General features: G+C 36.0%; 2 protein-coding genes across 5 annotated transcripts in view; both read left to right on the forward strand.

The window, feature by feature from the left end:
* The window catches only part of LOC100881498 (acyl-CoA Delta-9 desaturase), a 38,411-nt gene extending 30,322 nt beyond the window's left edge, over positions 1 to 8,089 (forward strand). For all 3 annotated transcript variants that reach the window (XM_076533167.1, XM_012286728.2, XM_076533166.1), the window contains exons 5-7: positions 185 to 367; positions 979 to 1,215; positions 2,865 to 8,089. In XM_076533167.1, the coding sequence (XP_076389282.1) occupies positions 185 to 367; positions 979 to 1,215; positions 2,865 to 2,982 (538 nt within the window). In that variant the 3' untranslated portion in view covers positions 2,983 to 8,089. The remainder of the gene's footprint in view (positions 1 to 184; positions 368 to 978; positions 1,216 to 2,864) is intronic.
* Positions 8,090 to 11,867: 3,778 nt separating this feature from the next.
* LOC100878673 (glutamyl aminopeptidase) lies at positions 11,868 to 22,779 on the forward strand. 2 transcript variants are annotated; one of them, XM_012286724.2, is made up of 16 exons: positions 11,868 to 12,021; positions 14,849 to 15,099; positions 16,686 to 17,100; positions 18,148 to 18,292; positions 18,398 to 18,668; positions 18,791 to 18,961; positions 19,072 to 19,169; positions 19,513 to 19,647; positions 19,719 to 20,017; positions 20,173 to 20,258; positions 20,380 to 20,507; positions 20,881 to 21,084; positions 21,274 to 21,353; positions 21,430 to 21,578; positions 21,644 to 21,776; positions 21,943 to 22,779. In XM_012286724.2, exons 2-16 carry the CDS (start codon positions 14,889 to 14,891, stop codon positions 22,322 to 22,324), a joined length of 2,907 nt encoding a protein of 968 aa, XP_012142114.2. In that variant the 5' UTR covers positions 11,868 to 12,021; positions 14,849 to 14,888; the 3' UTR covers positions 22,325 to 22,779. The 2 variants fall into 2 exon arrangements, with proteins under 2 accessions (XP_012142114.2, XP_003703933.3); XM_003703885.3 differs by lacking the exon at positions 11,868 to 12,021 and adding an exon at positions 16,351 to 16,550 and having other exon boundaries at positions 14,958 to 15,099.
* The last annotated feature ends 378 nt before the right edge of the window (positions 22,780 to 23,157 follow it).

The following is a 23,157-nucleotide window of genomic DNA, read 5'->3' on the forward strand; positions in this document are numbered from 1 at the left end:
TTCCACAGTAGTTACTGAAATCGATATAAGTTAATTGAATTGATTATATGTATTGCTAGTTATGTACTATAGTTAAAAGACTCTCACAGTAAATATTAGATTGTCATTGTCTGTTCATATTAAACTAAATGAGAACTCTAGTGTGAACGTATAATTATACAACTTTCTTTTCTCGTTTTCGCAGATTGTACATTATACTAATGCCGATCTTCTGCTTCGTTCTGCCCACGTGGATACCCTGCTATTTCTGGGACGAGAAACCTTTGAATGCGTGGTACAGCACAGTGTGGAGATACACATTGAACTTGCACTTCACGTGGTTGGTGAACTCGGCTGCACATATATGGGGCATGAAACCTTACGACAAGTAAATAACTTGATCTTTCTTACCTAGGTTCTAGTAACTAGATCTTTTCTACCTAGATAGAACAGTATGATGCTTTGTTAAATAGCAACCCTGCAACAAAAATTTTATTTAATAATTTAAGTCAATTGAATTCACAAACTTAAATTTGAATCATGATAAATTAGAAAGTGAACATAGTAGTAGCAATTAAAGATTAAAAGTTGCAAATTCGTATTCTAAATTTTAAATTTAAACTTGAATCATAATAAATTAGAAAGTGAACATAGTAGTAGCAATTAAAGATTAAAAATTGCAAATTCGTATTCTAAATTTTAAATTTAAACTTGAATCATAATAAATTAGAAAGTAAACATAGTAGTAGCAATTAAAGATTAAAAATTGCAAATTCGTATTCTAAATTCTAAATTTAAACTTGGATCATGATAAATTAGAAAGTAAACATAGTAGTAAAAATTGAAAATAAAAAATTGCAAATTCATATGTAATTGTAGCAACAATTAATTTGTATCGAATAAACTTGAGCAATAATTTTCTGTTTTTATAAACGCGTACGAATGATGGAGTAAATAGATTAGTGGATTAGTGGATGAACAAATAAATGAAATTTGCAGAAATATTGGACCAACGGAGAACATCGGTGTAGCCATATGCGCGGTTGGCGAGGGTTGGCACAATTATCACCATGTGTTCCCATGGGATTACAAAGCGGCCGAGTTAGGGAACTACAAGCTCAATTTAACTACAGCGTTCATTGATTTCTGTGCCCGGCTAGGGCTGGCATACGACATGAAAGCTGTTCCAGCTGATATTGTGAAGAAACGTGCTAACAGGACTGGTGATGGATCTAGGTATATAGTTGCTTTCTTTACAAACTTGTAGAGATTTTTTCTATCTGAATTTAGAGATTGGGGTGATTTTCAGTATGTGGTAATGCATGGCAATTCTACGCGTGGTAAATCGACGCGTGGTAATTCGACGCATAGTAATTCTACGCGTGGTGATTCGACGCGTGGGAATTCGACGCGTAGTAATCCGACGCGTGGTAATTCGACGCATGATAATTCGACGCGTAGTAATTCCACGCGTGGTGACTCGACGCGTGGCAATTCGACGCGTGGTAATTCGACGCATAGTAATTCTACGCGTAGTGATTCGACGCGTGGGAATTCGACGCGTAGTAATTCGACGCGTGGTAATTCGATGCGTGGGAGTTCCACGCGTAGTAATTCGACGCGTGGGGATTCCACGCGTAGTAATTCGGTGCGTGGGAATTCCACGCGTAGTAATTCGACGCGTGGTAATTCGGTGCGTGGGAGTTCCACGCGTAGTAATTCGACGCGTGGTAATTCGACGCATGATAATTCGACGCGTAGTAATTCCACGCGTGGTGACTCGACGCGTGGCAATTCGACGCGTGGTAATTCGACGCATAGTAATTCTACGCGTAGTGATTCGACGCGTGGGAATTCGACGCGTAGTAATTCGACGCGTGGTAATTCGATGCGTGGGAGTTCCACGCGTAGTAATTCGACGCGTGGGGATTCCACGCGTAGTAATTCGGTGCGTGGGAATTCCACGCGTAGTAATTCGACGCGTGGTAATTCGGTGCGTGGGAGTTCCACGCGTAGTAATTCGACGCGTGGTAATTCGATGCGTGAGAGTTCCACGCGTAGTAATTTGACGCGTGGTAATTCGGTGCGTGGGAGTTCCACGCGTAGTAATTCGACGCGTGGTAATTCGACGCATGATAATTCGACGCGTAGTAATTCCACGCGTGGTGACTCGACGCGTGGCAATTCGACGCGCGGTAATTCGACGCGTTGTAATTCGATACGTGGTAATTCCACGTGTGGTAATTCGACGCGTGGTAATTCGACGCGTAGTAATTCTACGCGTGGTGATTCGACGCGTGGTAATTCAATGCGTGGTATTTCGACGCCTTGTAATTCGATACGTGGTAATTCAACGCGTGGTAATTCAACGCGTGGTAATTCGACGTGTAGTAATTCGACGCGTGGTAATTCCACGTGTGGTAATTCGACGCGTGGTAATTCGACGCGTAGTAATTCCACATGTGGTAATTCGACGAATGGTAATTCGATTTTGGGACTTTGGGAATTTGAGGAGATCAATTTGGGGATTTGTAGAGTTGATTTGGGAAATTTGAGTGATTTGGAAACTTTGAGGTTTAAGGATTTGGAGATTTGAGGATTTGGAAATTTGGCAAATTCAGAAATTTAAATACTTAGAGTTTGGGATTTTGGAAACTGGCTGATTTGGGGATTTAGGAATTTGAGGATTTAATAGAATTGAAATATTTGGCAATTTTAGAATTCTAGAATTACAATTTTTACATAGAAGTCTCATGAAAAAGAACCTTCTCATAAATCATGCAATATACCAAGAGTCTACCACATGTCTATTATCAAAGAAAGAAAAGAGAGTTATATCTACATGCTCTCCCAAATATCTCACAAAAAACACCATAAATTTCCAGGTACGACCAAACTGGCACATCCGACCACAGTCACGTGGACATGAAATGGGGCTGGGGCGACGTCGACATGAAGCCCGAAGAGATCCAAGAAGTGGAGATCATCAACAAATGCGACTAATTCACCAGTCGTCTACCAACCGTTACTACATATATATATCGCAAGATTTTTCAATTGAATTTGAACGATAGATCGTTCACCGAGCAGCGATCGATCGTTCACTACGTCAATTAATATTTATTGGACGCGTCATCGGAACTTATTGTTATCGTTTTTCCATGGAGAGTCGACTGTTGTGGAAAATTCTTCCTAACTAAAAAAAAATCGAACCAGGAAATCGGGCAGAGACGAGCAATACCTTTGAATTCTTCGATGTGAACGAACTGTAACAGCGAGCACAACGGAAGAAGAAAAATGATCGAACTGTTGCAGTCGACTCTTCGATCGTGGAATCAAATGAATTCGTGGCCTTTCGATTCGTATTGTCTGAGACTCTGTCCGAAGAATCGATACCTGTACGATACATGGACAGATCAATCGTCTGGTCCTGTTGTATCTCCAGCGATGTAGAATTATTGTAACCAAAGCACGTGTACTGTATATCGGTCGAGTAGTTCTTTGATACACGGGAAAGGCACTCAACGCGTTGTCGTCGAATTTTCACGGTTGTCGAAGCTGGGATCGATTGTGGAATCCATCCATTTTCTTCTCTGTGGATGGCTGCAATATATACAGTTAATTATTAAACGCACAATTTATCTCGGAACTGTTCAATCGTTTGGCAGTTCTTTTCACTTTCGGTACCTGCAAAATAGAAAGCGTTCTATTATTTTATTTTTGGGGATTTTATGATGCTTGCACAAGCTGTTGTTTTGGAAAGTTATTAGAAACGATTTTTGTGAATTGATCTGCATTATGTTGTTCATCGAAGCTGGGATAATGAAATCTATTAATTTTCTTCTGTGGGGTGGCTGTAATACAAGGTCTACTATAGTGAGACTGCACTAGTTTCACAACTAGTGTAGTACTAGAGTAGTAATTAGTGTAGGTCCCTAAAATGGGGGGTAGTTGACGTGGTTCTGAATAAAATTTCCCTTCGCAGAAATGGGATTTGAAGCTTCGTTTTTGAATTATTAAGGAAAGACACGGACCAATCAGAGCGCGAGGATTACGCATGCACAGATGCGAGAGCGACAATTTCGAGTCTAACGGCGCATGGTAATTCGAAGCGTGGTAACTCCACGCATGGTAATTCGACGCGTGGTAATTCGACGCGTAGTAATTCGACGCGTGGTAATTCCACGCACGGTAATTCTACGCGTGGTGCTTCGACGCGTGGTAATTCAGTGCGTGGTAATTCCACGCATGGTAACTCTACGCGTGGTAATTCGACGCGTGGTAACTCCACGCATGGTAATTCTACGCGTGGTGATTCGAAGCGTGGTAATTCAGTGCGTGGTAATTCCACGCATGGTAATTCTACGCGTGGTAATTGAACGCGTGGTAATTCCACGCATGGTAATTCGACGCGTGGTAATTCGACGCGTGGTAATTCAGTGCGTGGTAATTCCACGCATGGTAATTCTACGCGTGGTAATTGAACGCGTGGTAACTCCACGCATGGTAATTCGACGCGTGGTGATTCGACGCGTGGTAATTCGACGCGTTGTAATTCGATACGTGGTAATTCGACGCGTGGTAATTCGATGCGTAGTAATTCCACGTGTGGTAATTCGACGCGTGGCAATTCCATGCGTAGTAATTCGACACATGGTAATTCGACGCGTGGTAATTTGAAGCGTAGTACCTCCACGCGTGGTAATTCGATGCGTGGTAATTCGACGCGTGGTAATTCGATACGTGGTAATTCGACGCGTGGTAATTCGATACGTGGTAATTGGACGCGTGGTAATTCGACGCGTTGTAATTCGATACGTGGTAATTCGATGCGTGGTAATTCGACGCGTGGTAATTTGACACGTAGTAATTCCACGCGTGGTAATTCAACGAGTGGTAATTCCACGCGTGGTAATTCGATGCGTAGTAATTCCAGCGCAATCCTCGCGCTCTGATTGATCCATGTTTTTCCTTAATAATTCAAAAACGAAGCTTCACACCCCATTTTTGCAAAGGGAAATGTTCTTCAGAATCACGTCACCTACCATTTCAGAGACCTACACTACTTGTAAGACACCCTGTAGTTGCTAATTATTAAACTGAACGCACAATTTATTCAGTCTTGGAACTCTTAATCAATCGTTAAGTACTTCTTTTCAGTACTTTCAGTTTAAAATATCCGAAAATCCCTTATTATTTAATTTTCGGAGTTCTTATGATACTTGTACAAGCTTTTGCTTTATAAATTTATTAAAAATGATTTCCGTGAAAATGATTCATTGATTGATCCGTAGATCGATCAGTACGTCGTTCAAAGATGCCGCTCATATTTAATTCCAGCCTTCAAATCGAAGCCTTTCCTTTTTTTGTCGATTTTGTGCCAAACGTTGATTTTGATTAATTTTATAATACTGGACGAGAATTTGAATCGTAACGGGATCACGAAACAGTCCTTCCATTTTACGAAACATAACTAGTGTCTTTTAGAATTTTTTTATATACGTGCGTTAAATGTGTGCCTAATATATTAAGGAAACTCGCGAAGCAACTACTAACAATTAATCCATCGATTAATTTAATATTGATCCGAGCGTCGAAAATCGTTGGAGAAATTCGATGTCGAAAAGACTCGAGCTCGATCTTCGATCTTTCGTCTTCCGATAAAAATGTGTTTCGCGAAATCGAGCTCGAGTTCGTGAAACTGGAGGTGCTATTATGGAAAAATATACTTGACGACATATTAATGATATCGTTGAGATAGTTAGGTTAATGGGAGGAATCATTTGCATTTATACATTTCAACTTAACCTTATATCATTCAAATTTATTTATTTTTATTTAAACTTCAAATTTGAGTCAGTTTATTCTATTTCAGATTTATATTAAAAGTTGTTGCTGTAACTTTATTTCAGATTTATTTATTTTTCAAACATTAACATAAATTGATTATTTATTTTTACTGAATGTAACCTAATATGAAATTTATTTTTCGAATATTAACCTAACTGGATACATTATTTATTTGTACTGAATGTAACCTAACCTGATTCAAAATTCTTAACCTAACCAAACACTTATGACTGTTTGAAAACGCAATGAAATTAAACTTGAGACAAGAATATTAACTTTTAAGTTAAAATTATATATATTAAATATAATATGCATGTCAGGTTAGATTAGAAACTGATTTGAACAATAAAATTTATAGTTCTAATAATTGTACAGTATCTCAACGATTACCAATATTTCAGTATTGTCGGTAATAAAATTTGAGTAGTATTCAAACAGTATTCGATAATATCAGCACCTCTACGTGAAATCGCGATCGTTTGCCGTTAAATAGCGTCAATTAAATTAAACGTACAATTAGATCGTGGCGATTACGAACGAACGCGATGCGAACGTTGCTTTCGATTAATAATCGTTCATCGATTAATGAAAACAATAGCCACAAGCGCGACAATCCAACATCGACGACTTGCCTTAGCTATTTAAAGTAAAATATTGTTTCGTATCGGAGGCTGATGGTATTTTATGAAATGGTCCGGGAAGGTGGTTGATCGAAACAAAATTTTCAAATTCTCAAATTTTTAAATTTTTAGAATTTCGAATTTTTCAATTTTTCAATTTTCAAATTTTCAAATCTTTTGATCTTCAAATTTATAAATTTGCAGATTTTCAAATTTTCACTTTTTTAGATCCTCAAATTTTCTAATTTTTAGGTCTTCACATTTCCAAATTTTTAGATCTTCAAATTTCTAAATTTGCAGATTTTCAAATTTTCACATTTTTAGATCCTCAAATTTTCTAATTTTTAGGTCTTCAAATTTCCAAATTCAAATTCCAAATTTTTCAAATTTCAAATTTTTTAATTTTCGAATTTTTAGTTCTTCAAATTTCTAAATTTGCAGATTTTCAAATTTTCACATTGTTAGATCCTCAAATTTTCTAATTTTTAGGTCTTCAAATTTCCAAATTCAAATTCCAACTTTTTCAAATTTCAAATTTTTTAATTTCCGAATTTTTAGATCTTCAAATTTCTAAATTTAAAGATTTTCAAATTCTGAAATTTGCAGATTTGCAAATCTTCAATTTCTTAAATTTGCATATTTTCAGATTTTCAAAATTTCACATTTTCAGATCTTCAAATTCCTAGATTTGCAGATTTTTAAAATTTCAAAATTTTCAGCCTTTCCAATTCTTTAATCTTCAAATAGCTAAAATTGTGAAATTGCAAATTGTAAAATTGCTAAAAGAATGCCCAAAATTTCGATCATCTAAATGTCCTCCTAAATCGTCCCAAATTTTGCAAACCAATTATAAAATTAGATTAGGTTTCTAACAAGTATAAACTCTTGGATCATTTCGTAGACTTCCCGCTTCCTCTCTCTCCGCTTACCGCATTATTTGAAAGAATTCTACGTCGCACACGAATTTCAGCGACAGGTAAAATGGCTGTCGCGTAAAATGGCGAACGTGTGCCTTTCCTTTTCTCTTTCTTAACCGGGTGATTATTTATTTTGTTGCCTTAAAACATCGCACATCGCGGTTTAATTTATGTATATACGAAGGGAACGCACAAGTTTCTTCCTCGAGGACTTCCCTCAATTTTCTAACTGAAAACTAATAATTTGTCGAGAGTATTCTGCGCGTACCTAACATATTTCTTCTCTGAATAAACGCAGGAATAGTCTTGGATCTACAATACGAATTATTTATTCACCCTGACGATTTATTTTTATTATCGATGAGATCGATACGTAGGATTTGTAGATATTAGTTTATCGAAAATTTCGTGCGTTGCAGAGTAAATATTATTTGTATAAAGTACAGTGTATCGATTTAGTTTATTTATTATAATTTATGGTATCGATACGAGGGAGAGCCCTGAGAGAAATTTCTGGTAATTTAGTGGTTTAGTTTATTTAATTATGGTGTACAAAGGTTAGAGAATAAAGTAGAGCACGAATTGAGAAAAAGAAATAAAAAGCTTTTATGTTTGGATGTAATTGGCAAAGTTTTCGATTAAGATTTCGTAAGGTACTTTATTAATTTAAAACTACTACGAGTATTATTGTATATGATTATTGAATAAAATTCGTTAAATCAATGTCGTTTATTATTTACTTATCTGAATCGTTATTTAATGACATAATAAAAAAATAATTATAGCGAAGGCTGTAAATGGTGGATTTATCTGGAAGCTATTTGGCCGCCATTATTAACATAACCTAACTTTCGATCTATAATGGTCTTCGTCATGAATTCAATTTACGGATGCTTTCAAAAATTCCTTGGTATAATAGAATTAATTGAGAGTATTAAATTAATTGGTAGAATTAATTGATAATAAGGAAGTCCAATTATTTTGTAATTTTTGTTTAGATCACTTTTAAAAATAAATAATACATAATCGACATGAATAACTGTCCTCCAAAATTTTCAAAATGGCTATCATTACCATTTGCAATTTTATAACAATTAAATTTACGTATTTAAACATTTTGACAGGGGTGGATACAGAGGGGGTGAAACATTTATAAAAATGTAAATTTTAATTTTCATAAACGTAATTGAACAATTTATTTCATTAGAAAAATGTATTCAGATTTTCCTCATTGTGTAACTTGAAATTTTTGTATCATTTATTTATTATAATTTTCATCCCTTAATAAGAAGATTCACATTACTGATGCAATATAAAATTTGCAAAATTATAAATTACTAGGTAGAATTATTTTATATCAGTACTTATGATTAAACAATTTATTTTATCAATAAATCTATATTTATTTTTAAATATTTATTTAAATGTTCATTTTTAGAAATATTTATTTAAACGTTTATTTTTGAAAATATTTATTCAAATGTTTATCTTTTAAAATATTTATTCAAATGTTTATCTTTTAAAATATTTACTTATTTATCTAAATATTTATTTTTAAATATAAATTCAGTAAAACTAAAACAACGCTAAAAATAACTTTATTTTACAATAAAAATTTATAGTTTTAAAGATTTCATAATATTCGTGGATTAGTTTCTGTGTCTACTCAGATGTGTTTTATTTGCTCAAAACGAATGTCAACGTTATGAAACTTCTCTATGATGTTTGAAGTTATGTGTTTGTCTTCAGACACTTGCAAATGTTTCAATTTGTATTTTTATTACTTTCCCTGGATACTTGTAACGTTGTGAAGTAACGAAGTAAGGAAAAAAGCAAGTGAACCAACTTTTTCAGCGATAGAAAGTTTATTGACAAATACTGAACGATAGAAGACGAATCTAGAAAACTGAGATAGATGTTTTTTACTTAGATTCAAATTGTGATTATCTGCTATCGAACACCCGATAAAACATGATTAATTGAAAGATAAAGCGGTGATCTCTCGCAGCGTGACTTTCATTTCACAGTTTCGAACATTGGCGTAGCTAAACAAACCTTAATCAATTCCGTAAAATTTTGTTATACAAATAAACCCATTATTCCGGGACAATCGATACAAAATAAAGAAAATAAAATACTGTTCTTATTTAACATTATAGCTAAAAAATCCAAATTTTAAATTATAAGTAAAAAATTATGGTAAAAGACCTAATTATATTTGCAAAAAAATTATAGTTACGTCAATGGTTCCAAGCTAAACATTTCCAGATCAATAAACTAGAAAACGTATTAAATTTATCGTTCAAGTAATTTCTCGTGTCGTTAATTCATATTAACGATCCAATTGGAAAACGATATAATTAACTAGTTTATCTCAGTTTATCTTGAAATTGTAAGAAACTTATCATTCTTTATGGGTGTGGAAGTTTTTCTCAAGATACGTTAATTCTTTTATATCGCATTCATCATGATAAATCCGTTCGAGATCAATAAGGGTTTATTAGAAATCTTTCTTTTAAACAAAACAACAATACTTAAATTTTCCACTTTCCTGTTGCAAAAATATACTATTTGTTGCACTAAAAATAAATCACTGTTCCATTTCTACATTTTACATGCATTCACAAGATGCAGATATAGTGAAGTCTCACTATATTGCCGTATGAAGTCCCTATATGTACATTTAACTCTGTATGCACTTATTTAATATTAACGTTAACATTAATTGATTGTTTCGTTGAATATCGGCGCGTTGTATAGTCACTGCTTGTATAGTTAACGCGATGAATACTCAACGCATTGAGTAGTCGGCGCATTACACAGTCGACTTGGTGAATAGTCGGCGCGTTGAATAGTTGGCGCGTTGCATAGTCAACGCATTGAATAGTCGGCGCATTGCACAGTCGACGCGTGAATAGTCGGTGCGTTGCATAGTTGACGCGATGAATAGTCGGCGCATTGCATAGTTAACGCGTTGCATAGTCAACGCATTGAGTAGTCGGCGCGTTGAATAGTTGACGCGTTGCATAGTTGACGCGATGAATAGTCGGCGCATTGCATAGTTAACGCGTTGCATAGTCAACGCGTTGCATAGTCAACGCATTGAGTAGTCGGCGCGTTGAATAGTTGACGCGTTGCATAGTCAACGCATTGAGTAGTCGGCGCATTGCATAGTTAACGCGTTGCATAGTCAACGCATTGAATAGTCGGCACATTGCACAGTCGATGCGTGAATAGTCGATGCGTTGCATAGTTGACGCGATGAATAGTCGGCGCATTGCATAGTCAACGCGTTGCATAGTCAACGCACTGAGTAGTCAGCGCATTACACAGTCGACGCTTTGAATAGTCGGCGCATTGCATAGTCGACGCGTTGAATAGTCAACGCGTTGCATAGTCCACGCGTTGAATAGTCGGCGCGTTGCGAATTCGACGCGTTGAATAGTCGACGCGTTGAGTAGTCGGCGCATTGCGTAGTCGACGCTTTGAATAGTCGGCGCATTGCATAGTCGACGCGTTGAATAGTCAGCGCGTTGAATAGTTCGCGCGTTGAGAAGTCGACGCGTTGAATAGTCGACGCGTTGAATAGTTGGCGCGTTGTATAGTCAACGCATTGAGTAGTCGGCGCATTGCGTAGTCGACGCGTGAATAGTCGGCGCATTGCATAGTCGACGCGTTGAATAGTTCGCGCGTTGAGAAGTCGACGCGTTGAATAGTCAATGCGTTGCACAGTCGACGCGTTGAATAGTCGACGCATTGCATATTCGACGCGTTGTAAAATCGACACATTGAATAGTCAGTGTGTTGTATATTTAGTGCGTTGTATAGTCGACGCATTGCACATTCGTCGCATTGTATATTCAATGCATCAGCTACTTAATTCCTCGTCTAGACCACGCATCAAACTGTCAGCACGTTGTCCACCCATCACATCAAGTAATCAACCCGTTATATCATCGCAAATAATGTCATAACACATTATATCACCTTTCATTATATATATAACTCACTTAACCATCTAAACGAACACTTTCCATTAAAAAATAACCAAACCTACATTACATCTCACTTTGAACCACACGTTTGTAATTATCAACATTTGTCAATTACTCAGTTACATATTATTATAATGAAACATGAAACACGTACAAACATTCATCTTCGTTCTTTTATTTTTCAAACGTAAACACTGTCAGTCTTGGTTAATTAATTTTAAACAAACGTCGTAAAGCAGCGTTTTATAAATTAAAGTATGTACTAATGTTTTGCATTTCTTCGAGGTAATTAATAGTGATTATTTTTGTAAAAGAAATAAATGTAGAAAGATTCATTTTGCAGTCCGACTGCGCACCGAGGTTATCATTAATGCGAGCAAGGTTATTCTTTTACTTGACATCACTGGTGGCTGGTTAATGAACGCAAACTTTGCGTTATCAATTTCAGCCAATTAACTGGAGAATATGCATGCAGTTAGTATTCCCGTTACTTTCAATTAAGAGCAAGAGAAGTGGTCACTTCACCACCGGTCAGTTTATGGCAGTCTTTGTTCGATAACCGATCGAAGAACAACGAAAGTGATGATCGATTCTCCGCTTTCGTGATCGGATTGAAAGTGAAACAACGTGTGAAGATTTTTCCACTTCTTGAAAGATCAGGTAGTGCATTCAATTAATTAAGTCATTTAATTATGTCATTTAACAATTATGTTGTTTGTTAAAATTTGTTATAATTGTTTATAATCGAGGGTCTTATTTTTAATCGAGGGTGACTAAAACGTACGAAAACTGAAGACGTTTAATTTCTTTAAGAAAAATTAATTATTTTATTAATCATAGAATTGATTATAAATATTTAATTTTGTATTTTAGCAGGAAAATTTCTTGTGTAGATAAAGGGTAAAAAATTTGAAAACTTTATTCTTCAAATTTTTAATTTAATAAATTTTTTTATATTGCATGATTAGTAGTACAATATAGTATACGATATTATTGAACAATTATTTCACATTTTTTAATTTTGCCATTTAATAATATTTAATTTATTGTGGAGTTTACCTGTGACTCAAGCAACGTGTCAAATAATATAATCACAAAAATAAAACGGTGCTCAGCAACAACAAAAATTGACAAATGTTACCAATAAATTTTTGTCAATCTTTGAATGTTGCAAAATAAAAGGTCACAGAAAAAGCAATGACACGGATCGGCAGAGCGCGTTGACAGGAATTTTAACCAGCATCCTTGAAACGACGGTGAAACTCTAACTCGAAGGACAAAAACCGAGACGCACTAGGACTTTAAAACAAATAGGCAGTTTCGTTCGATTGTACACATTTCAAGCGTGTTCAGTGTTAAATTGTTGAGAAATTTTTTAGTATTAATATCTTTGAGAAGAATCTAAGGATTTGAGTATTGGGATTTAGGGATGTAGGGATATTGAAATATTAGAGTTTAGAGATATAGAGATTTATGGATATGGAGATTGCAGGGGTTAAGGATATAATAATTTAAGGTTAGGTTACAATAGGTTATATTCATTTAAGGTTAGGTTATTATAGGTTATATTAATTTAAGGTTAGGTTATTATATGTTATAGTAACTTAAGGTTAGGTTATTATAGGTTATAATAATTTAAGGTGAGGTTATTATAGGATATAGTAATTTAAGGTTAGGTTATTATAGGTTATAATAATTTAAGGTTAGGTCATTATAGGTTACAATAATTTAAGGTTAGGTTACTATAGGTTATGTTAATTTAAGGTTAGGTTATTATAGGTTATAGCAATTTAAGGTTAGGTTACTGTAGGTTATAATATTTTAAAGTTAGGTTATTATAGGATGTAACAATTTAAGGTTAGGTTATTGTAGGTTATATTAATTTAAGGTTAGGTTACTATAGGTTGTAATAATTTAAGGTTAGGTTATTATAGGTTATAGCAATTTAAAGTTAGGTTATTATAGATTACAATAATTTAAGGTTAGGTTACTGTAGGTTATAATATTTTAAAGTTAGGTTATTATAGGATGTAACAATTTAAGGTTAGGTCATTGTAGGTTATATTAATTTAAGGTTAGGTTACTATAGGTTGTAGTAATTTAAGGTTAGGTTATTATAGGTTATAGCAATTTAATGTTAGGTTAGTATACGTTTTAACAATTTAAGGTTAGGTTACTATAGGTTATAATAATTTAAAGTTTGGTTACCATAGGATGTAACAATTTAAGGTTAGGTTGTTGTAGGTTATATTAATTTAAGGTTAGGTTATTATAGGTTATAATAACTTAAGGTTCGGTTATTATAGGTTATAGTAATTTAAGATTAGGTTATTATTATTAATAGTAATTATTATAGGTTATAATAATTTATTTAGATTAGGTTACATAGAGATCTGGGTATATAGGGTTTATTGACATAGGAATTTATGAATATTTAAATTTTATAGAACATGTAAAAATTTAAAAATACCCAGATTTAGGGACAGACCAATTTAGGGAAACAAAAGTCCAAAAACATAAATATTCAGAAAATCAAAAACGTAAAAATATAAAGACAGAAATATGTGAATATCGTAAAGAGATACCATATCTTACAGGATTAACAATATCTATAAATCTAACAATATCCCAGTCATAGTATAGATATCTGGTAATATCAAAATCAAGAACATCGATAATTGAATAGCCTTAAAATTCCAAAAATACATCATCTCCATACAGATCTCGAGTAACAAATTAACCGACGCTATAAAATAACTGCGAAGAAACAAAAAATCGATACCGACGGTGTCACGCGACCGTTCACGAGTAAGTTCACCGTCTTCCGTCGACGATTATTCAATTTTGCGGGTCACCTTGGAGGCCACGCATCCTGCAAGAAAAGAGAGAACTAATTCAATAATCAAAGTGAACTCGTTCAGTGTTGACAGTCACGGTTGCGTCAATGGTGTCTCGTGCGTGAGTTTTCCGGAATGCATGTTCCGTTCTGTTTTTCCTGCTCTAAATAACACTCGTTTGCTCGACCTCCTTTTCCGGTTACGTTACTTTTGAACGGCTTAGAACAGAAATAACCGGTTTAAAGTGATGGATCATAAACTCTTGTACAATCAAGGATGATCGATTAAAAAATTGTCTAATAACTGAGCCCATCATAAACTGAGCTCATCATAACACCTTTTATCTTCAAGTATATTCAAAAAGTATATTAGTATATTCGAGAAAAAGTATATTCAAAAAAAAAATGTTGCAAAGACTCGAAGCAACAGGTGTCGAATGAATTCAATTTAAACGCACTGCCAATTTCTGTCTCTTCGCTCGCACCGCGCTCTTTCACCATTCGCACGTTCAAATTTCCCGCCAAGTCGGGGTTTCTTTTCTCCTTCGAAAAGAATCGTTCGGAAAGCAACCGACACTGTAATAACGTTTTTCTCCAGTGATCTTGATGCTTCGTGGATAAATTAATTAAAGACGAGACGCAATGTTCCAGGTATAGTTCGTTTTCCATATAAGTGACGCATGCGCACTGAATGGCGACGAAAGCGACTAAACGCAGCTCGAGTGGCGCTGAGTACCGCGGTGTCGCCTACTCAACTCCAAGAAGGAAAACGACGCATCGCGAAAGTGGTCTCGTTTGCTTCACCTGCAGCGTTTGCTGTATCCTCAGCCTAATTTGCACATGTCTGGCCACGTTGCTGGTGCTTGTCGATCAAAAAGTCGAGGCAGCCGTCCTTCAATACCGTGAGTGAATTTTGTGTCGGCAAGTGTGCCTAGTGTACTCATGACTCACAGTCCGGTCTGTCATTGGCGGGAAATTTAAAGTCGTTTAAACCCATTACTACTTTAGTCTTTGTAACTATTATCCGAAACATGAATTATTGATTGTGATTAACTTGTAGTTCAAGTTGTTATTAAATATCGAATATTAAGGGATTACTTGCTGTAATATATTTATTTGTAATTTTTTATTTAATGTGTTATAGCAGAATATTATTTAATATTTTATGTACATGTTGATTTAATATTTCTTAATACATCACACAAAGTTTCAGATTCCAGTTTATGAAGATTGAAGTTTTAGAAATTATCAAGTATTATCCAATATCGAGTACCGCTCGAAAATTGGCAGTTTAATGATAACACGTTGAATGTTGATAACGATATTAATACTTCCATATGATAGTTCATTGGTTTTATAAATAATTTCGATGCTTTTTAACACTATTTTGTATATCCCTAGATTTTTATACCTTTCTATGTCTAACGACCTACATTGCTAAATTTACATATCATATATTTTTATCAATATTTCTAGATCCTTATCTCCTATGTCTATATTTCTAGATCTTTACATTTCTACTATTTTTATTTCTAAATATCTCTATATCCCTAGATTTCTAAATCCATAAGTTTGCATTATGCAATATATCTAGAGTCATATTCTTCCTAGATCCTAAATCTGCTAGATTCTCAAATTACCACACATCTAAATTAGACTTCAAAATTTATCAGACATCAAATCTTCTAAAACTTCAAATTCCCTAGATATTCAAATCCTCCACAAATCTTCAGTCCATAGATTCACAAATTCCCTAGATCATCCAATTTCCCAGATCATAATCTCTAGATTTCCAAATTCCTTAAAATCCTAAACTGTGGTGCAAATTTTTGCTGACCTTAAAATCCCCTAGACTTCCACATCCACACTTGAAAATATCCTAATTATTTCTCTAGGGAGAAAAATTCCCTAGGAACGAAAACTTGCTATGAAATATCCCAGATCCACAATGCTTTATATTCTCAAATCCCTATGTCCTTACATCCCTCGATCCGAATACATAGATCACTATGGATTAGTCGATGCACCAAAAGTCCCTATATCCCCAGATCTCCTAGATCTCAATATCTACAGCCTACACATACCTACAGCCCTATGTCACAACAATAATAAATACCAGCAATGTAAAGCAGAAGTATCCCTTTTTATTTTAGCGATCACAGAACGAATTAAGTCTATGGAACAAAATTGCCCGCCAACGAGCCTCAACGAATCGAATGGATTCTATAATTAAAATCGCATAAACCCAGTGCACAAATGGCGTTAAGCTTAAAATGTTTCTTTCTGCCCCGAGGCAGAATACTTTCGGCCGTTTATTTTTGCCGCAAACACATTGCCCAGGAATTTTCCACCGGTATTGTCAGCTTATCTCACACGTTCAAACATTTTTATCTTGCGACAAGAATGCAAAACACTACTTGATCCTCTTCGAGCAATATCCCTGCTGACACTCTTATTTTTATCCCGTATGTTTTTATTTCTTTTTTAGGTTTTACCACAATGAACAAGGACACCATCTCCGATTTGTCGTTCCGTTTACCGAAGGAAGTGAAACCCTTGCACTATGATGTATATTTGCATCCGGACTTGAACAAGGGCACCTTCCAGGGCAAAGTCACTATACTGATTGATGTTCTGGATACAAGGAGATTCATAGCGCTGCATCAGAAGGAACTGAATATTACGTCTACGGTGTTGAAGACATATGATAGGGAGGAAAATTATGAGTTGGAGGTGCTGGATGTTGTACAGATCCCGAAACACGAGATGTTCGTGGTGGGGACCAAGAATGAACTGCATACGGGACTTTATAATTTGAGTATCGAGTTCAATGGCGCTTTGCAACCTGATAAAATTGTTGGGTTCTATTCGAGCAAATATACTGACTCGCAGAATAGGACTAGGTGAGGATTTTGGGGTCGAACAAGAGTTTCTTAATTGATGAATTTCTGTATTTTTAAATTTCTATATTTGCAAATTTATTTCCAAATTTGCTGAGTTCCTGAATTTCGACACGTGGTAATTCAATGCGTAGTAATTCGGCGCGTGGATAATTCGACGCGTGGTAATTCCACGCATAGTAATGCAATACGTAGTAATTCGACGCGTGGTAATTCGACGCGTGGTAGTTCCACGCGTGGTAATTCGACGCGTGGTAATTCCACGCGTGGTAATTCGACGCGTGGTAATTCGACGCGTGGTAATTTGACGCGTGGTAATTTGACGCGTGATAATTCCACGCGTGGTAATTCGACGCGTGGTAATTCCACGCGTGGTAATTCCACGCATAGTAATTCAATAAGTAGTAATTCGACGTGTGGTAATTCGACGCGTGGTAATTCAATGCGTGGTAATTCCACGCATAGTAATTCAATATGTAGTAATTCCACGCGTAGTAAATCGACGCGTGGTAATTCGACGCGTGGTAATTCCATGCGTGGTAATTCGACGCGTGGTAATTCCACGGGTGGTAATTCCACGCGTGGTAATTCGACGCGTGGTAATTCGACGCGTGGTAATTCGACGCGTGGTAATTCGACGCGTGGTAATTCGACGCGTGGTAATTCCACGCGTGGTAATTCGACGCGTGGTAGTTCCACGCGTGGTAATTTGACGCGTGGTAATTCGACGCGTGGTAATTCCACGCGTGGTAATTTGACGCGTGGTAATTCCACGCGTGGTAATTCGACGCGTGGTAATTCCACGCGCAATCCCCGCGCTCTGATTGATCCGTGTTTTTCCTTAACAATTCCAATTTGACGAATTCCTAAATTTCCAAATTTCTTATTGCACGAATTCCCAAACTTCCAAATTTCTACATTTCCAAATTCCTAAATTCCCGAATATCTAAGCATCCATTTTCCCAAATTTCCGAATAACAAGAATTCTCAAATGTACATCATCAACAAATCCACAATCTGAAAATTCACCACAGTCTACTCTTTCAACAGATACATCGCCACATCAAAGTTCGAACCAACATACGCAAGAAGAGCGTTTCCATGTTTCGACGAACCAGCGTTCAAAGCGGAATTCACGGTGAAACTAGTACATCCAACCGGAGAGTACAATGCCTTATCAAACATGAATTCCGAGGTACACCAGCAATGTTACCCCATCATTTCTTTCAACCATATCAACTTATGATTTTTCATCAACTTACGTTTAACAATTTACTTCAATATTTATTTCAATTTTCAGTGTACAGAAATGAATCAACCATCCCAAGGATTAACAACGGTGACATTTGCTAAAAGCGTGCCGATGTCCACGTACTTAGCTTGTTTTATAGTCAGCGATTTCGTGGCGCTCACCAAAATGGCGAACGGTCTCGATGGCCGTCAGTTTCCGGTTAGCGTATATACGACCAGAGATCAGCAACAGAAAGGCTGGTTTGCTCTCGATGTTGGTGTGATGATTATCGAATATTATATCAAGCTGTTTGGCATCGATTATCCTTTGCCAAAACTTGGTGAGTCTTTTTCTACTTTTCGTTTTTTAATTGATTTTTTGTTTGACTTATAAGTTTGTACTTCTTCTTGTATTGTAACAGAAATATAAATTGATGTTTATTCTAAACTTTGATCTTTTCAGACATGGCGGCCATTCCAGACTTCGTATCCGGTGCCATGGAAAACTGGGGACTTGTCACATACAGAGAAGCAAGATTATTATTCGACGAGAAGTCGAGTGCCACTTCAAAGACCTATGACATCCTCACTATAATTAGTCACGAGTTTGCTCATATGTGGTTTGGAAATTTGGGTGAGCATCGATAATCAAGTCTCTGAATCCCAAATACTTAATACTTAAAAAATACTTGTTTTTGTTAAACTTCTACAGGGGTTTTCATATTCTTTGTGGTCATTTTTCAGTCACTATGTCCTGGTGGAACGATTTGTGGCTGAACGAAGGTTTTGCGTCCTTCATGCAATACAAAAGTGCTGATGGCGTTTTCCCTGGTTGGGGTCTGGTTAGTTATTTATTTAACCGTATTTGTCAAGCTTTAATAAAATTGTAAATCTATGCAGTTTCTTTTTCTACTGCTGCTATAATTTATTTAAAAGATTACCTTAGATATTGCTAAAATGTTGGAAATTCAAGAAGTAGAGTACAAATAATTTTTTTAAATATTTGAATATAAATTTTCTTCCAAATAAATTTAATTGTCAGATCTCAAGTTGCAATCTGCAAAATTTGCAGATCTCAAAGTCATTAACCTCTAGTTTCATTACGATCAGTATATTTTGCAAGTCGAAATAATATTTGTTCTACCTAATCGTCAAAAAGTGTACAAATTGTGTTACTATTTATAGATGGAAATGTTCCTCGTCGAACAAATGCACTCAGTCTTCGTAACAGACGCGAAATTAAGCTCTCACCCGATCGTTCAAACAGTCAGCAACCCCGACGAAATAACAGCGATCTTCGACGAAATCTCTTACAAAAAGGTAACTCCACCCACCAAAATTAAATGAAATAATTCTCCCTTGCTCTAAATTGCACGTCCATTTTGTTCAAGGGTTCCTCGGTCATTCGAATGATGGAAAATTTCATAGGACCCGACGTGTTCTACGGTGCCATCACTGCCTACTTGAACAAATTCAAGTATCACAACGCGGAGACCGCTGATCTTTTCAAGATATTGCAAGACTCTTCTCCGGATAAATTGAACGTAACTGCTATCATGGATACGTGGACCAGACAGAAAGGATTTCCGGTTGTTAACGTGAAGAGAACGGGCAATAATTACATGCTGACTCAGAAGCGATTCCTCGCTGATCCGGATGCTCAGTTCGATGTTTCAGAATCGGAATACGGGTGAGATTTAATACTAACTTATTAAAACCATAATGGACTTATTAAGACCATTTGATAATTCAGTTGTTAAGATTTATAAATGCAACATTATATTTTTAACAATGAGTACTGGTTAAACTACGTATTAATTGAAAACTAATTATTTGACTTTAAAGGTACAAGTGGACCATACCCATCACTTACATCTCCAACAAAACATCCAAACCTGCGCTTCTGTGGTTCAACAAGGATGCCAGCTACTGTAATTATTCTTTATCTTTCAAATCTTGCTATTTCATTTTAGCTTCATCTATATATTCCTACTGAAGGAATTTTCCTCTAGTAAACATAACGAAGTACTAAAAGTGGCTATTTATTTGCAGTACTGATCGAGTTTAAGGAGCCACAAGAATGGATCAAGTTCAATGCGGATGAAGTCGGCTATTATCGAGTGAATTACGAGACGAGCGAATGGAACGCTCTCAACAAACTTCTCCAATCTGCTCACACGGTAAAGTAGCTACCTAACTTACCAACAGTACATATCTTTTAGGTTAAGTTAGTTTACAAGTTACATATTTTCACATATTTATCAGTTACACATAATCAGTTGAAAAGGATGAACGTCTCTTATAAATACAATACATTATTTAATAGTACATAACTTGGGAAAATTTTGAAATACCATCATGTTTCAGTTCTGATCAAATTTTGCAAACATTTAGAAATATCTTCTTTTGTAACAAAGAGCTTATTTGCAAAATTTACTCGATATCAGAGCATGGTATTTTTCTGAAGTTTCACCACTAAATTTTGCGCTACAATGTTAAATAAAATTAGGTATGATTGAAATATTTAAATGTTACAATGATACTCGTTTACAGAGATTGTCGGTGTCGGACAGAGCGCATCTTCTGGAAGACTCCTTCAGCTTAGCAAGCGCTGGAGAGCTCGAATATGAAATAGCGATGAATATGACAGGGTATCTCTCCAGAGAAAGCCACCCCATTCCGTGGAGCGTTGCGTCCTCCAAATTGACTGCTATCGACACCCTATTGTCGTCAACCCCCTCCTCAGCAAAATTCAAGGTACATTTTTCTAGTACACCTTTTCAACGTACATCAAACTTCTCAAGCTAAACCTGTGCAGCTAAGCTAAACTTGTTGAGCTAAACTTATTAAACTAAGCTGAACTTGTTGAGCTAAATTCGTTAAACTAAATTAAACTTGTTGGCCTAAACTTCTTAAACTATATCTTAAATAAACTTTTTCATTCAGCAATACGTAAGAAATTTGGTGAGCTCCATCTACGAAGAAGTAGGGTGGACCGTGGACAGCAGCGAGGATCGCATTCATTTGTACGTTTCCTTATAAAAAAACATTCTCTAACAATTAAACAGCGTATTCCATCACGTCATCTATGTTCTTACTCAGGAAACTTCGAACGACGATTCTCGGACTGGCCTGCTCGGTGGAGCACGGAAAGTGCCTGGAGGACGCTGGAAAATTGTTCAAGAACTGGACAGAGAACCCCAAGGATGTTCGTCCGCATCCTGACATTCGCAGCCTAGTTTATTATTACGGTGAATTGCTTATAGTCCGCTGATATTGTTTTAAGAACAGGTAATTATTGGTTTCTTTGTTTCAGGAATGCATCACGTTGGCGATGAAGCTTCGTGGAACATCGTGTTCAAGAAGTTTGTCGCTGAGAGCGACGCTGCGGAGAAGCTGATGCTGCTGAAGGGACTGACTGCCATACGATCTGTTTGGATTTTGAACAAGTAATTTTGTTTTGGATATATATTTATTTAAGTGGTTTTGTTTTGCTATATTTAGTGATTCAAAAACATAAAAATTCAAGTCTACATCTAAAGTTTAGAACTAGAACATTCTTAAATGTAGCAGTCACATCTTCATCTATTAAATCCTCACCTTCTCTCGTTTCAGATTCATCACAACAGCCACAGACGAGAACTACGTCCGCTCTCAGGACTTCTTAAACTGCTTAACCGCCATATCTGAGAATCCTCTGGGAACACCATTGGTGTGGGACTGGGTACGATCCAACTGGGACTTCCTAGTGAACAGGTACACCTTGAACGATCGATACCTCGGTTCGTTGATTCCATCGATCACAAAGACCTTCGCGACGGAGACTCGTTTGGAAGAAATGAAGGCGTTCTTCGCGAAGTACCCAGACGCTGGCGCTGGCGCCATGAACCGAGCGAAAGCTTTGGAAACTGTATCGAATAACATCAAATGGTTGGTGAAGAACCGGGAGAAATTGGACAATTGGTTGAAAGCTTATGGACAATGTGATTGCGATTGAAGAGATGTGTGATTTCTGAAGATTATAAATATTTACAGAAACTTAACCGGAGGATGGCAATTGTGGCAATTTACTGAGAATCGACTGAAATTGGTTACTTAAATATTTTTAAAAAATAGTATACAAAAATTTGAAAATTATACAGCCAGCCAATTCATTTGAAGGTTAAGTTAAATAGTAGTAAAAAAGATTCTATAAATTTGATCTCTTTAAATCATATTTTACTGAAATTTTCATATAAATTATAATTTTCTGGGAGTTGAGGTTAAAAATCAAAGCTTTGTTCAAAATTTTTTTTGGAAACAGATATACTTAAATATTTGTTCTCAGGACAACGAGGAACATGCTTTATAAAACATGCATTTAACTTTTTTACTTCACACATTTTGTAAGAATGTTTGTATACAAGAAGCTTTGTAATGTTTTTTCGACGAATAAAACACGGTACAAGTAAATCTAGTTTCTTCTCAAAAACTCCCATAATTTGTTTCTGTTTTGCATATTTATTTTTATAATCTACTTTCAGGTATAATTTGTTTCTTCTTTGCTAATCTATTTGCAAGTATAATTCGACGCGTTGTAATTCGATGCGTGGTAATTCCATGCATAGTAATTCAATATGTAGTAATTCCACGCGTGGTAATTCGACGTGTGGTAATTCCACGCATAGTAATTCAATACGTAGTGATTCCACGCGTGGTAATTCGACGCGTGGTAATTCGATGCGTGGTAATTCCACGCATAGTAATTCAATACGTAGTAATTCCACGCGTGGTAATTCGACGCGTGGTAATTCGACGCGAGGTAATTCAACGCGCTGTAATCCCACGCAT

Source organism: Megachile rotundata, chromosome 7 (genome assembly GCF_050947335.1).
Source record: "Megachile rotundata isolate GNS110a chromosome 7, iyMegRotu1, whole genome shotgun sequence".
Classification (NCBI taxonomy): domain Eukaryota; kingdom Metazoa; phylum Arthropoda; class Insecta; order Hymenoptera; family Megachilidae; genus Megachile; species Megachile rotundata.

What these genes read in the sequence shown, in the direction of transcription:
- LOC100878673 (XM_012286724.2), top strand. Translation starts at nt 14,889, where the DNA reads ATGGCGACGAAAGCGACTAAACGCAGCTCGAGTGGCGCTGAGTACCGC. An exon ending in GGCAGCCGTCCTTCAATACC is followed by an intron (nt 15,100 to 16,685) that starts GTGAGTGAATTT and finishes TTTCTTTTTTAG; the next exon opens with GTTTTACCACAATGAACAAG. An exon ending in CAACAAGGATGCCAGCTACT is followed by an intron (nt 20,259 to 20,379) that starts GTAATTATTCTT and finishes ATTTATTTGCAG; the next exon opens with TACTGATCGAGTTTAAGGAG.